The sequence below is a fragment of the Amphiprion ocellaris genome, chromosome 3 (genome assembly GCF_022539595.1).
Source record: "Amphiprion ocellaris isolate individual 3 ecotype Okinawa chromosome 3, ASM2253959v1, whole genome shotgun sequence".
NCBI classification, from domain to species: domain Eukaryota; kingdom Metazoa; phylum Chordata; class Actinopteri; family Pomacentridae; genus Amphiprion; species Amphiprion ocellaris.
The window spans coordinates 1,015,419-1,029,832 of NC_072768.1; the positions used below are offsets into that span (position 1 = coordinate 1,015,419).

At 35.3% G+C, this 14,414-nt stretch overlaps 2 protein-coding genes across 2 annotated transcripts in view; both read left to right on the forward strand.

Moving 5' to 3' along the window:
• cdh13 (cadherin 13, H-cadherin (heart)) overlaps positions 1–4,237 on the forward strand; it is a 446,773-nt gene extending 442,536 nt beyond the window's left edge. The window contains exon 15 of the mRNA XM_055009253.1: positions 4,182–4,237. Coding sequence (XP_054865228.1) covers positions 4,182–4,222 — 41 coding nt within the window. The 3' untranslated portion in view covers positions 4,223–4,237. The remainder of the gene's footprint in view (positions 1–4,181) is intronic.
• LOC129348587 (uncharacterized) lies at positions 360–3,157 on the forward strand. The gene is made up of 2 exons (XM_055009254.1): positions 360–1,295; positions 1,359–3,157. The coding sequence occupies exons 1-2, from the start codon at positions 1,257–1,259 to the stop codon at positions 2,241–2,243; spliced, it is 924 nt and encodes a 307-aa protein (XP_054865229.1). The 5' UTR covers positions 360–1,256; the 3' UTR covers positions 2,244–3,157.
• Positions 4,238–14,414: the final 10,177 nt, after the last annotated feature.

Genomic DNA, 14,414 nt, shown 5'->3' on the forward strand with positions numbered 1-14,414 from the left:
GAAGGAACTTCTCAACCTGTATTTCTCTGCTGTGTATTTTAGCTTTTAAAAAAGTTATTTTACTCTAAGGTTAACTGAAACCCGTTCAGCTGCACTGAAGTTTAACATTCAGCTGCTTTGAATTAAACCACGCTTAACTTAACATTGCGCAACATTACCTCTCTGAATCTCCATAATTTCATTAAATTCCTCCTCTCTTCCACTGCTCAAGTTCAATCCAGTATATAAAATGACATTAATAGTGAATAAACTAACAACCAGCCATTGTATTTATTTATTATTGCATGTATTTGTAGTAAAACATGGGGATGAAACATCCTACTTTTGGATCTAGAACTACCCAAGCCGTTCATTTTCAGTCACCTGACGAGTTAAACTCCCCTTTTTATGTGAGGTTGAAGCAGAAAGTCTGAGTTAACAAAGAAAGTTGTTTATAATTTGCGATACCTGTTATCTCTGACTGAGGCTTTAGTTTTTGTTGAGCTGATTTACACGTAGAAACTTTGTTCAGGAAGATTTCTCAGTAGCTCAGAGGACTGGCTGCTTTTTACACAACCTTGTAAGAGAATGTCTGTCAATGCTTTCAGCAGAATTTAGAAACACAACACTTCCTAAACAGATATTTTGAGGCTGTGAGGTTGAACTTTTGAGAGTCTATCAGTGTGTTTGTTTGTGGTCTTTCTGTTTCTAGGTGGAAGCTGAATTAGTGAGGATGACTCCTGCTCCTGTCATCTCTAAGCTCCTCACACATCTTTACCTGCACGAGGAAAATCACTCCTGTAGAATGCAGGTGTGTTTGTCATTATTATAAAAAGATGTTGCCTGGTGACCTGTCAGAAACCCATTATACAGAGTCAGCCAAAATAATGTTTACACACATCAGGAAAAGGAAAACTTGCACAAATATTTCAGTACCAAATTTATTCAAATATACATTTTATGTTAGATTTCTTCAGTAATTTAATGAGAGTTATCAGCAAAAATCAAGTGTTCATTTGATGAACTTCATTTCCTAAAACATCCAGAATTGGAGCTCATATCTTTGGCAGCTGTAAAGTTTCTGCTCCTTCAAAGTTCACAACACAATGAATGAATTCCTGAAACACTCTCAATGCTGGAGAGCGTTTGTGATGCTGAAGCAGTGAGCAGTTTTTCCGTTTCTTCTCTGGAGATGCACAATGAGGGACGTCTGTGGAGACTGAGAAAGAGTCTCACCACATCCTGACACGAGGAAAAAGACTTTACTGAAGACTACAATGAGAAAAACTATCAGACAGCAGACGGCTGCATTCAAGGTGAGCTCTGAACATTTGATCTGGAACAGGAATTCAATAACGGCAGCATGAGCTTCATTTCAGTCTGTAGCTGCTGAATTCATGGATGAATCATCTGGCACTAGAGAGGAAGACCATCAAACATCCACATCAGCTGATGGAGGTCCAAGAGTCTCACTGGACAAACAACCTACATCTATGAAGCCAGATGAAACTAATCAGCTAGCCAGACTGCAAGATTGTCTTAAGGACATAAAGACCTGGATGACCTATAATTTCTTACTACTAAATTCAGACCAGACTGAAGTCATTTTATTTGGCCCCAAACATCTTAGAAAATTGCTTTCAAAGCATATAGTTACTCTGGATGGCATTACATTGGCCTCCAGTACTACTGTGAGGAACCTCGGTGTTATCTTTGACCAGGACATGTCCTTTAACTCACACATAAAACAAATCTGTAGGACTTCCTTTTTCCACCTGAGAAATATTGTGAAAATCAGGAACATCCTGTCTCAGAGTGATGCAGAAAAACTAGTCCATGCATTTGTTACTTCTAGGCTTGACTACTGTAATTCCTTATTATCAGGTTGTCCCAATAGCTCTCTGAAACATCTACAGCTGATCCAAAACGCTGCAGCCAGAGTACTGACGATAGTTAGCAAGAGAGATCATATTTCTCCTATATTGGTTTCTCTTCATTGGCTTCCTGTGAAATGTAGAATAGAATTCAAAATCCTTCTTCTGACATATAAAGCTCTTAACAACCAATCTCCATCATATCTTAAAGACCTGATAGTACCATATTATCCTAGCAGAACTCTTCGCTCTCAGACTGCAGGCTTACTTGGAGAAGTGACCTGTAACTTCTCTCTAAAAGTAGAATGTGAGGCAGAGCCTTCAGTTATCAGCTCCTCTCCTGTGGAACCAGCTCCCAGTTTGGGTTCTGGAGGTGGACACCCTCTCTAATTTTAAAACCAGGCTTAAAACCTTCCTTTTTGACAAATCTTATAGTTAGGACTGACTGGGGGACCCTGAGGGGGTCAGCTGGAGTCTTCCTCTTGGACGTCCCTTAGTTCTGCCCCTAGTTCTGCTGCTATAGGCCTAGGCTGCTGGAGGACCTCTCTGGATGCACTGAGCCCTTCTCTATCTACCATTATATTTAATATATATATATATATATATACCATTATTGCATTACACTCACTCTGTTTCTCCCTGTGTCCTTTCTCCGAGTGTCCCTGATCCCAGAGCTGGATGCTTCAGATCTGTGGTGGTTCTCCCACCAACTGGCCTAATCTCCATCTGTGGGATGCTGCTGCTGCTGACCTTCCTCCAGCCCACTGCTTCCAGCTGCCCATTTCCATCAATCTACTCTGCATCTCCCTCACTATACTTGATTTGCTCATCTACATATTTTTGAATTTACCACCAGCTATATATGTAGTATATTTAATGCCAGAGCCATACACCATAGCAGTAAACTATAATCAGTTTCCATGTTAGTTGTACTTTGCATGTATCATCTGTCTTATCATGCATGTGTCAAACTGTGTTTTATAGTCCTTGTGTCCCCCCCCACCTCTCTATCTCTATCCCTCTACCTCTTCCCCTCTACCTCCATCCCTCTATCTCTATCTCTCTACCTCTTCTGTCCCTCTCAACCCGTCCGGCCAGCAGCAGATGGGTCCCCCCACATAAAGAGCCGGGTTCTGCTCAAGGTTTTTTTCCCTGTTAAAAGGGTGTTTTCCTTGCCACTGTCGCCTTTTGGCTTGCTCTGGGGTTCAGGCATATGGGTTCTGTAAAGCGTCTCGAGACAATTTCACTGTAATTGGCGCTATATAAATAAAATTGAATTGAAAAATTGAATTGCAGACCTTGAATCTGATTGGACGGCCTCCTATTCAGCCACATGTCTGAACAAATGCCTCTAAATTGATTTGTTTTCTAAAATAAATCTAGTTTGAGCCCTAATCTATGCCTGTGTGTTTGCTTCTTTACACCGCTGTTAACAGTTTAGGATGTTAGAATGTTCCAGACGAGTACAAGATTTTTCAGAGCCGTTCTACCACGAGCCTGACTGCAGGCTTACTTGTTGTTCCTAGAATCTCTAAAAGTAGAATGGGAGGCAGAGCCTTCAGTTATCAGGCACCTCTCCTGTGGAACCAGCTCCCAGTTTGGGTTCGGGAGGCGGACACCCTCTCTATTTTTAAGACCAGGCTTAAAACCTTCCTTTTCGACAAAGCTTATAGTTAGGGCTGACTGGGTGACCCTGACGGGGTGAGCTGGTGTTTTCATTTGCACAACTGACTTCCCCTCTTGACGTCCCTTTAGTTTGCCCCTAGTTATGCTGCTATAGGCCTAGGCTGCTGGGGAACCTCTCTGGATGCACTGAGCCCTTCTCTAACTACCTATGTATTTACTATATATACCATTATTGCATTACATTCACTCTGTTTCTTTCTGTGTCCTTTCTCCGAGTGTCCCTGGTCCCAGAGCTGGATGCTGGATGCTTCAGATGTGTGGCTGTGTTTTATGGTCCTTGTGTCCCACCCCCCCACCTCTCTATCTCTACCCCTCTATCTGTATCCCTCTATCTCTATCTCTATCCCTCTATCTCTACCTCTCTACTTCTTCTGTCCCTCTCAACCCGCCCGGCCAGCAGGCAGATGGGTCCCCCCACATTAGAGCCGGGTTCTGCTCGAGGTTTTTTTCCCTGTTAAAAGGGTGTTTTCCTTGCCACTGTCGCCTTTTGGCTTGCTCTGGGGGTCAGGCATATGGGTTCTGTAAAGCGTCTCGAGACAATTTGACTGTAATTGGCGCTATATAAATAAAATTGAATTGAATTGAATTGAACTGACAAGAAGAACTCCAACAGCTACTGAATGTTCCTGTGGTCCCCTCAAGGCTACAGGAGGAGCCCTACGAGGACGAGCCGGTCCACCTGATGGCGGCCAGTCGCTGCGGTTCAAAGCCAACACCGACTACGTGGACTGGACCACATGGAGGCCTTCAAATCGGACCAACAAGTTCAGGTTAACTTTTTTGGTCTACATTGAAAGATTTTTTCTAAACCACCCTTAGTCAAGAGCTTTAAATTTCTTACTTTGTCATATTTTAAATATGACAAAAAAAATATAAAAATAAAGCGTCTTGAGACAACTTCACCTGTAATTGGCATTATATCAATAAAATTGAATTTAAATTGTATCTTGTAATGTTGGAGTAATTCAGCCATATATGTTGGAAAACACATTTTCTTTGTCCATTAATCTGTTGATTGTTTTCTCCACTAATTCATTTCTTGTTTGGTTTATAAAATGTCAAACCCAAATATATTCAGTTTACTGACATAAAAACCAAAAAGATTTACATTCATGATGCAGGAATCAGGCAGTTTTTCACTTTTTATCTTAGTTTAGTCAGAAAGATAGTTGATAATGTGTGAATTGTTGCAGCTTGTGAGCCGTAGAAGGTTTTAGTCTTTGGGGCCGAGTGTCAGAAAACACTTAGAAACCAACATCAACAAAACACTCAACAAAGATTTCAACATCATTAAAGGGAAATCCAACTTTTGCATGACAATGTCTAATTAAAGGACATTTATTTCCAACGTAAATGTGTGATATTCATCCTCTGGAGCTTTCTCTTCACATCGTCTTCCACATGGACTGGTTTGGTCGGGAGCATGTGCAACAAACATTTGAAAAACTGCACTTTAACATCAATGAATGATACTGAAGTTTAATCTCTACATAAATGAGACTGAGTCTGGATGTGCTGCTCTGTCATTAACTCCTAAGTTTAGGGAAAGTTCAAACAAAAGAGGACAGTTCAGATAAGACTTTAGAATGAGCTTATTCTGAACAAACATCTCAGACTTTCTGAGCTTGGGAACCTCTAGCAAGATATTTTAACAACAAGCAACTCAAGAGATTCAGAAGTTGGAGAGAGTTAGCTTTAGCTGAGCCAAAGAACATGTGGGACGCTAACCTAGCAAACATTTCAGACTTTTCTCTGTGAATTCTGAGAAATAATTTCCTATTTAATGACAGAGCTACACATCTTAACTCAGTCTCATTAAAACAGACTCTAATTCAGTGTCATCCATCCATATTAAAGTGCAGTTACCCAAAATGTTTGTTGCATGAGCTCCAACAAAACCTATCCAGGTAGAAGGCCACTTTGACAAACAGGAAGTGGAAGATTCAGAGCAGATTAATAGAAGGGGGAACCGGACTGTACTAAGTGTGGTGGAGTATAGAGGGGTGTTCAGTGTGTTTTTAAGGCTGATAATGATTATTAGTGACACATTTGGAGTAGATATTCATTTGCAGTAAATGAAAGCATTTAAAATCTTGGAGTTAAACTTAGAAGAACACAAACTCTAACAGAAAACTTTGTTGATACATTTTTGTTTTGTTTACAGATGTTAAGTTAAAGGAGTTTTATTCGTGATGTATAACCAATCAAATCACTCCAGAAGACAGAGCGACCACAGGTAGATAAAGGTTCAGAGCCAAAGTAGCACCATTTTTAAACTGATTTATTACCGTAAATCAGTAAAAAAATAAAATACTGCTCATCAGTAAATCAGTCAGCCCACAATTACTACAATTCTACAATGTATGTCTCTTTCCTTTGAATTGTTATTTGTACAATATACGATGTATGTGATGTATAGATATATGTATTTCATCATATGGCACGTTTTTACATGTTGAAAAATCGCATGCTTTTTTTGGACATGGCGTTTTTTTGCGCCAAAATTCATGATTTTTTTTTTTTCAAACAAAATCATACCATAGTGTTTTTAAAGGCCTCCTTTACATTATTTCATCATAAGTCATGTTTTTACAACATGTAGAGAAATCACATTTTTTTGACATAGTATACGATGGCACTTTTTTGCGCCAAAATTCATGATGATTTTTTTTCAAAGAAAACCTTTCTGGAGTGTTTTTAACGGCCTCCTTTACATTATTTCATCATATGGCACGTTTTCACAACATGTTGAAAAATCTCTTTTTTTTTTCGACATAGTATACTATGGCCTTTTTTTGCGCCAAATTTCATGGTGATTTTTTTTTCAAAGAAAACCATACCATAGTGTTTTTCATGGCCTCCTTTACATTATTTCATCATAAGGCATGTTCTTACAACATGTTGAAAAATCAAATTTTTTTTCGACATAGTATACTATGGCGTTTTTTGGCGCCAAAATTCATGGGGATTTTTTTTTAAAGGAAACCTTTCTGGAGTGTTTTTAATGGCCTCATTCACATTATTTCATCATATGGCATGTTTTTACATGTTGAAAAATCGCATTGTTTGACATAATATACTATGGCCTTTTTTTGCGCCAAACTTCATGGTGATTTTTTTTTCAAAGAAAACCATACCATAGTGTTTTTAAAGGCCTCCTTTACATTATTTCATCATAAGTCATGTTTTTACAACATGTAGAGAAATCACATTTTTTGACATAGTATACGATGGCACTTTTTTGCGCCAAAATTCATGATGATTTTTTTTCAAAGAAAACCTTTCTGGAGTGTTTTTAACGGCCTCCTTTACATTATTTCATCATATGGCACGTTTTCACAACATGTTGAAAAATCTCTTTTTTTTTTCGACATAGTATACTATGGCCTTTTTTTGCGCCAAATTTCATGGTGATTTTTTTTTCAAAGAAAACCATACCATAGTGTTTTTCATGGCCTCCTTTACATTATTTCATCATAAGGCATGTTCTTACAACATGTTGAAAAATCAAATTTTTTTTCGACATAGTATACTATGGCGTTTTTTTGCGCTAAAATTCATGATGATTTTTTTTTCAAAGAAAACCTTTCTGGAGTGTTTTTAATGGCCTCCTTTACATTATTTCATCATATGGCACGTTTGTACAACAAGTTGAAAAATCACATTTTTTTTTTCGACATAGTATACTATGGCGTTTTTTGGCGCCAAAATTCATGGGGATTTTTTTTTAAAGGAAACCTTTCTGGAGTGTTTTTAATGGCCTCATTCACATTATTTCATCATATGGCATGTTTTTACATGTTGAAAAATCGCATTGTTTGACATAATATACTATGGCCTTTTTTTGCGCCAAACTTCATGGTGATTTTTTTTTCAAAGAAAACCATACCATAGTGTTTTTTATGAACTCCTTTACATTATTTCATCATAAGGCATGTTTTTACAACATTTTGAAACATGACAGTTTTTGACATACTATACTATAGTGTTTTTTGCGCCAAAATTCATGATGATTTTTTTTTTCAGAGAAAACGATTCTGGAGTGTTTTTAACAGCCTACTTTACATTATTTCATCATATGGCACGTTTTTACAACATGTTGAAAAATCTCTTTTTTTTTCGACATAGTATAGTAAGGCGTTTTTTGCGCCAAAATTCATGATGATTTTTTTTTCAAAGAAAGCCCCTCTGCAGTGTTTTTAACGGCCTCGTTGACATTATTTCATCATATGGCACGTTTTGACAACATGTTGAAAAATCACATTTTTTGACATTGTATACTATGGTGTCTTTTTGCGCCAAAATTCAGGGTGATTTTTTTTTCAAAGAAAAACGTACCATAGTGTTTTTCATGGCCTCCTTTACATTATTTCATCATATGGCAAGTTTTTACAACATGTTGGAAAATCGCATTTTTTTTTCGACATAGTATACTATGGCGTTTTTTTGCGCCAAAATTCATGATGATTTTTTTTTCACAGAAAACCTTTCTGCAGTGTTTTTAACGGCCTCCTTTACATTATTTCATCATATGGCACATTTTTACAACGTTGAGAAATCGCATTTTTTTTTCGACAAAGTATACTATGGCGTTTTGTTGTGCCAAAATTCATGATGATTTTTTTTTTCAAAGAAAACCTTTCTGGAGTGTTTTTAATGGCCTCCTTTACATTATTTCATCATATGGCACGTTTTTACAACATGTTGAAAAATCACATTTTTTTTCGACATAGTATACTATGGCGTTTTTTTGCACCAAAATTCATTTTTTTTTTTTTTCAGAGAAAACGTTTCTGGAGTGTTTTTAACAGCCTACTTTACATTATTTCATCATATGGCACGTTTTCATAACATGTTGAAAAATCTCTTTTTTTTGTCGACATAGCATACTATGGCGTTTTTTTTCGCCAAAATTTATGATGATTTTTTTTCAAAGAAAACCTTACCAAAGTGTTTTTCACGGCCTCCTTTACATTATTTCATCATATGGCACATTTTCACAACATGTTGAAAAATCGCATTTTTTTTTGACATAGTATACTGTGGCGTTTTTTTGCGCCAAAATTCATGCTGATTTTTTTTTCAAAGAAAACCTTTCTGGAGTGTTTTTAACGGCCTCCTTTACATTATTTCATCATATGGCACGTTTTTACAACATGTTGAAAAATCACATTTTTTTTTCGACATAGTATAGTAAGGCGTTTTTTTGTGCCAAAATTCATGATGATTTTTTTTTTCAAAGAAAACCTTTCTGGAGTGTTTTTAACGGCCTCCTTTACATTATTTCATCATATGGCACATTTTTACAACATGTTGAAAAATCGCATTTTTTTTTTCGACGTAGTATACTATGGCATTTTGTTGCGCCAAAATTCATGGGGATTTTTTTTTCAAAGAAAACCTTTCTGGAGTGTTTTTAATGGCCTCCTTTACATTATTTCATCATATGGCACGTTTTTACAACATGTTGAAAAATCACATTTTTTTTTCGACATAGTCCACTATGGCGTTTTGTTGCGCCAAAATTCATGGTGATTTTTTTTCCAAAGAAAACCTTTCTGGAGTGTTTTTAATGGCCTCGTATACATTAGTTCATCATATGGCACGTTTTTACATGTTGAAAAATCGCATTTTTGTTTCGACATAGTATAGTAAGGCGTTTTTTTTTGCCAAAATTCATGATGATTTTTTTTTCAAAGAAAACCTTTCTGGAGTGTCTTTAACGGCCTCCTTTACATTATTTCATCATATGGCACGTTTTTACAACATGTTGAAAAATCACATTTTTTTTTCGACAGTATAGTAAGGCGTTTTTTGTGCCAAAATTCATGATGATTTTTTTTTCAAAGAAAACCATACCATAGTGTTTTTCATGGCCTCCTTTACATTATTTCATCATATGGCACGTTTTCACAACATGTTGAAAAATCCCATTTTTCTTCCACATAGTATACTCTGGCGTTGTTTTGCGCCAAAATTCATGATGATTTTTTTTTAAAGTAGAAAACCTTTCTGGAGTGTTTTTAACAGCCTGCTTTACATTATTTCATCATATGGCATGTTTTTACAACATGTTGAAAAATGACATTTTTCGTCATCGTATACTATGGCGTTTTGTTGTGCAAAATTCATGGTGATTTTTTTTTCAAAGAAAACCTTTCTGGAATGTTTTTAACGGCCTCCTTTACGTTATTTCATCATATGGCACGTTTTTACAACATTTTGAGAAATCGCATTTTTTTTTCGACATAGTATAGTAAGGCGTTTTTTTGCACCAAAATTCATGATGATTTTTTTTTCCAAAGAAAACCCTTCTGGAGTGTTTTTCACGGCCTCCTTTACATTATTTCATCATATGGCACGTTTTTAAAACATTTTGAGAAATCGCATTTTTTTTTCGACATAGTATACTATGGCGTTTTTTTGCACCAAAATTCATGATTTTTTTTTTCAGAGAAAACGTTTCTGGAGTGTTTTTAACAGCCTACTTTACATTATTTCATCATATGGCACGTTTTCACAACATGTTGAAAAATCTCTTTTTTTTGTCGACATAGCATACTATGGCGTTTTTTTTTCGACAAAATTTATGATGATTTTTTTTTCAAAGAAAACCTTACCAAAGTGTTTTTCACGGCCTCCTTTACATTATTTCATCATATGGCACATTTTCACAACATGTTGAAAAATCTCATTTTTTTTCGACATAATATACTGTGGCGTTTTTTTGCGCCAAAATTCATGATGATTTTTTTTTTCAAAGAAAACCTTTCTGGAGTGTTTTTAGCGGCCTCCTTTACATTATTTCATCATATGGCACGTTTTTACAACATGTAGATAAATCACATTTTTTTTTCGACATAGTATAGTAAGGCGTTTTTTTGCACCAAAATTCATGATGATTTTTTTTTCAGAGAAAACATTTCTGGAGTGTTTTTAACAGCCTACTTTACGTTATTTCATCATATGACACGTTTTCACAACATGTTGAAAAATCCCATTTTTTTTTTCGACATACTATACTATGGCGTTTTTTTGCGCCAAAATTCATGATGATTTTTTTTTCAAAGAAAACCTTTCTGGAGTGTTTTTAATGGCCTCCTTTACATTATTTCATCTTATGGCACGTTTTTACAACATGTTGAAAAATCGCATTTTTTTTCGACATAGTAATCTATGGCGTTTTTTGGTGCCAAAATTCATGGGGATTTTTTTTAAAGGAAACCTTTCTGGAGTGTTTTTAATTGCCTCATTCACATTATTTCATCATATGGCATGTTTTTACAACATGTTGAAAAATCGCATTTTTTGACATAGTATACTATGGCGTTTTTTTGCGCCAAAATTCATGATGATTTTTTTTCAAACAAAACCTTTCTGGAGTGTTTTTCACAGCCTCCTTTACATTATTTCATCATATGGCACGTTTTTACATGTTGAAAAATCGCATTTTTTTTCGACATAGTATAGTAAGGCGTTTTTTTGCGCCAAAATTCATGATGATTTTTTTTTCAAAGAAAACCGTTCTGGAGTGTTTTTCACGGCCTCCTTTACATTATTTCATCATATGGCACGTTTTTAAAACATGTTGAAAAATCGCATTTTTTTTCGACACAGTATAGTAAGGCGTTTTTTTGCACCAAAATTCATGATGATTTTTTTTTCAAACAAAACCTTTCTGGAGTGTTTTTAACGGCCTCCTTTACATTATTTCATCATATGGCACATTTTTACAACATGTTGAAAATCGCATTTTTTTTTCGACGTAGTATACTACGGCATTTTGTTGCGCCAAAATTCATGGGGATTTTTTTTTCAAAGAAAACCTTTCTGGAGTGTTTTTAATGGCCTCCTTTACATTATTTCATCATATGGCACGTTTTCACAACATGTTGAAAAATCTCTTTTTTTTGTCAACACAGTATACTATGGCGTTTTTTTGCGCCAAAATTCATGATGATTTTTTTTCAAACAAAACCTTTCTGGAGTGTTTTTCACAGCCTCCTTTACATTATTTCATCATATGGCACATTTTTACAACATGTTGAAAAATCACATTTTTTTCGACGTAGTATACTATGGCATTTTGTTGCGCCAAAATTCATGGTGATTTTTTTTCCAAAGAAAACCTTTCTGGAGTGTTTTTAATGGCCTCGTATACATTATTTCATCATATGGCACGTTTTTACATGTTGAAAAATCGCATTTTTGTTTCGACATAGTGTACTATGGCGTTTTTTTGCACCAAAATTCATGATGTTTTTTTTTCAAAGAAAACCCTTCTGGAGTGTTTTTCACGGCCTCCTTTACATTATTTCATCATATGGCACGTTTTTAAAACATGTTGAAAAATCGCATTTTTTTTCGACATAGTATACTATGGCGTTTTTTGACGCCAAACTTCATGGTGATTTTTTTTTCAAAGAAAAATGTACCATAGTGTTTTTCATGGCCTCCTTTACATTATTTCATCATATGGCACGTTTTTACAACATGTTGAAAAATCGCATTTTTTTTTCGACATAGTATAGTAAGGCGTTTTTTTTGCCAAAATTCATGATGATTTTTTTTTTCAAAGAAAACCTTTCTGGAGTGTTTTTAACGGCCTCCTTTACATTATTTCATCATATGGCACGTTTTTACAACATGTTGAAAAATCACATTTTTTTTTCGACATAGTATAGTAAGGCGTTTTTTTGTGCCAAAATTCATGATGATTTTTTTTTTCAAAGAACACCTTTCTGGAGTGTTTTTAATGGCCTCCTTTACATTATTTCATCATATGGCACATTTTTACAAAATGTTGAAAAATCACATTTTTTTTTCGACATAGTATACTATGGCGTTTTTTTGCACCACAATTCATGATGATTTTTTTTCAGAGAAAACGTTTCTGGAGTGTTTTTAACAGCCTACTTTACATTATTTCATCATATGGCACGTTTTTACAACATGTTGAAAAATGACATTTTTCGACAGTCTACTATGGCGTTTTGTTGCGCCAAAATTCATGGTGATTTTTTTTCCAAAGAAAACCTTTCTGGAGTGTTTTTAATGGCCTCGTATACATTAGTTCATCATATGGCACGTTTTTACATGTTGAAAAATCGCATTTTTGTTTCGACATGGTATACTATGGCGTTTTTTTGCACCAAAATTCATGATGATTTTTTTTTTCAAAGAAAACCTTCTGGAGTGTTTTTCACGGCCTCCTTTACATAATTTCTTCATATGGCACGTTTTTAAAACGTGTTGAAAAATCGCATTTTTTTTCGACATAGTATACTATGGCGTTTTTTGGCGCCAAACTTCATGGTGATTTTTTTTTTCAAAGAAAAACGTACCATAGTGTTTTTCATGGCCTCCTTTACATTATTTCATCATATGGCACGTTTTTACAACATGTTGAAAAATCGCATTTTTTTTTCGACATAGGGTTTTATCAGGGATCCAGACTGAGGGGTCTGGGAGACGGACAAACCTTGGTCTCAAGTCATTTATATCGTAGGAGAACCCCTGTGGGTAGTTAATCAAAGGAGTAAATCCTGCAGATCCAAAGGGCAAAGAACTATGGGAAGAAACAGAGAAGAAGAAGCGTCATCCGCCTTCAAACGTCCTCCAAGATCAGTTCTGCTGTTTTTAGTTGACATTATTGAAGATTTTTCCGTTTAAAGATGCAGTTTTCGTAAGGCGTTTTTTTTTGCCAAAATTCATGATGATTTTTTTTTCAAAGAAAACCTTTCTGGAGTGTTTTTAACGGCCTCCTTTACATTATTTCATCATATGGCACGTTTTTACAACATGTTGAAAAATCAAATTTTTTTTTCGACATAGTATAGTTAGGCGTTTTTTTGTGCCAAAATTCATGATGATTTTTTTTTTTCAAAGAAAACCTTTCTGGAGTGTTTTTAACGGCCTCCTTTACATTATTTCATCATATGGCACATTTTTACAACATGTTGAAAAATCGCATTTTTTTTTTCGACGTAGTATACTATGGCATTTTGTTGCGCCAAAATTCATGGGGATTTTTTTTTCAAAGAAAACCTTTCTGGAGTGTTTTTAATGGCCTCCTTTACATTATTTCATCATATGGCACGTTTTTACAACATGTTGAAAAATCACATTTTTTTTTCGACATAGTCCACTATGGCGTTTTGTTGCGCCAAAATTCATGGTGATTTTTTTTTCAAAGAAAACCTTTCTGGAGTGTTTTTAACGGCCTCCTTTACATTATTTCATCATATGGCACGTTTTTACAACATGTTGAAAAATCACATTTTTTTTTCGACATAGTATAGTAAGGCGTTTTTTTGTGCCAAAATTCATGATGATTTTTTTTCAAAGAAAACCATACCATAGTGTTTTTCATGGCCTCCTTTACATTATTTCATCATATGGCACGTTTTCACCACATGTTGAAAAATCCCATTTTTCTTCCACATAGTATACTCTGGCGTTGTTTTGCGCCAAAATTCATGATGATTTTTTTTTAAAGTAGAAAACCTTTCTGGAGTGTTTTTAATGGCCTCGTATACATTAGTTCATCATATGGCACGTTTTTACATGTTGAAAAATCGCATTTTTGTTTCGACATAGTATAGTAAGGCGTTTTTTTTTGCCAAAATTCATGATTTTTTTTTTCAGAGAAAACGTTTCTGGAGTGTTTTTAACAGCCTACTTTACATTATTTCATCATATGGCACGTTTTCACAACATGTTGAAAAATCTCTTTTTTTTGTCGACATAGCATACTATGGCGTTTTTTTTTCGACAAAATTTATGATGATTTTTTTTTCAAAGAAAACCTTACCAAAGTGTTTTTCACGGCCTCCTTTACATTATTTCATCATATGGCACATTTTCACAACATGT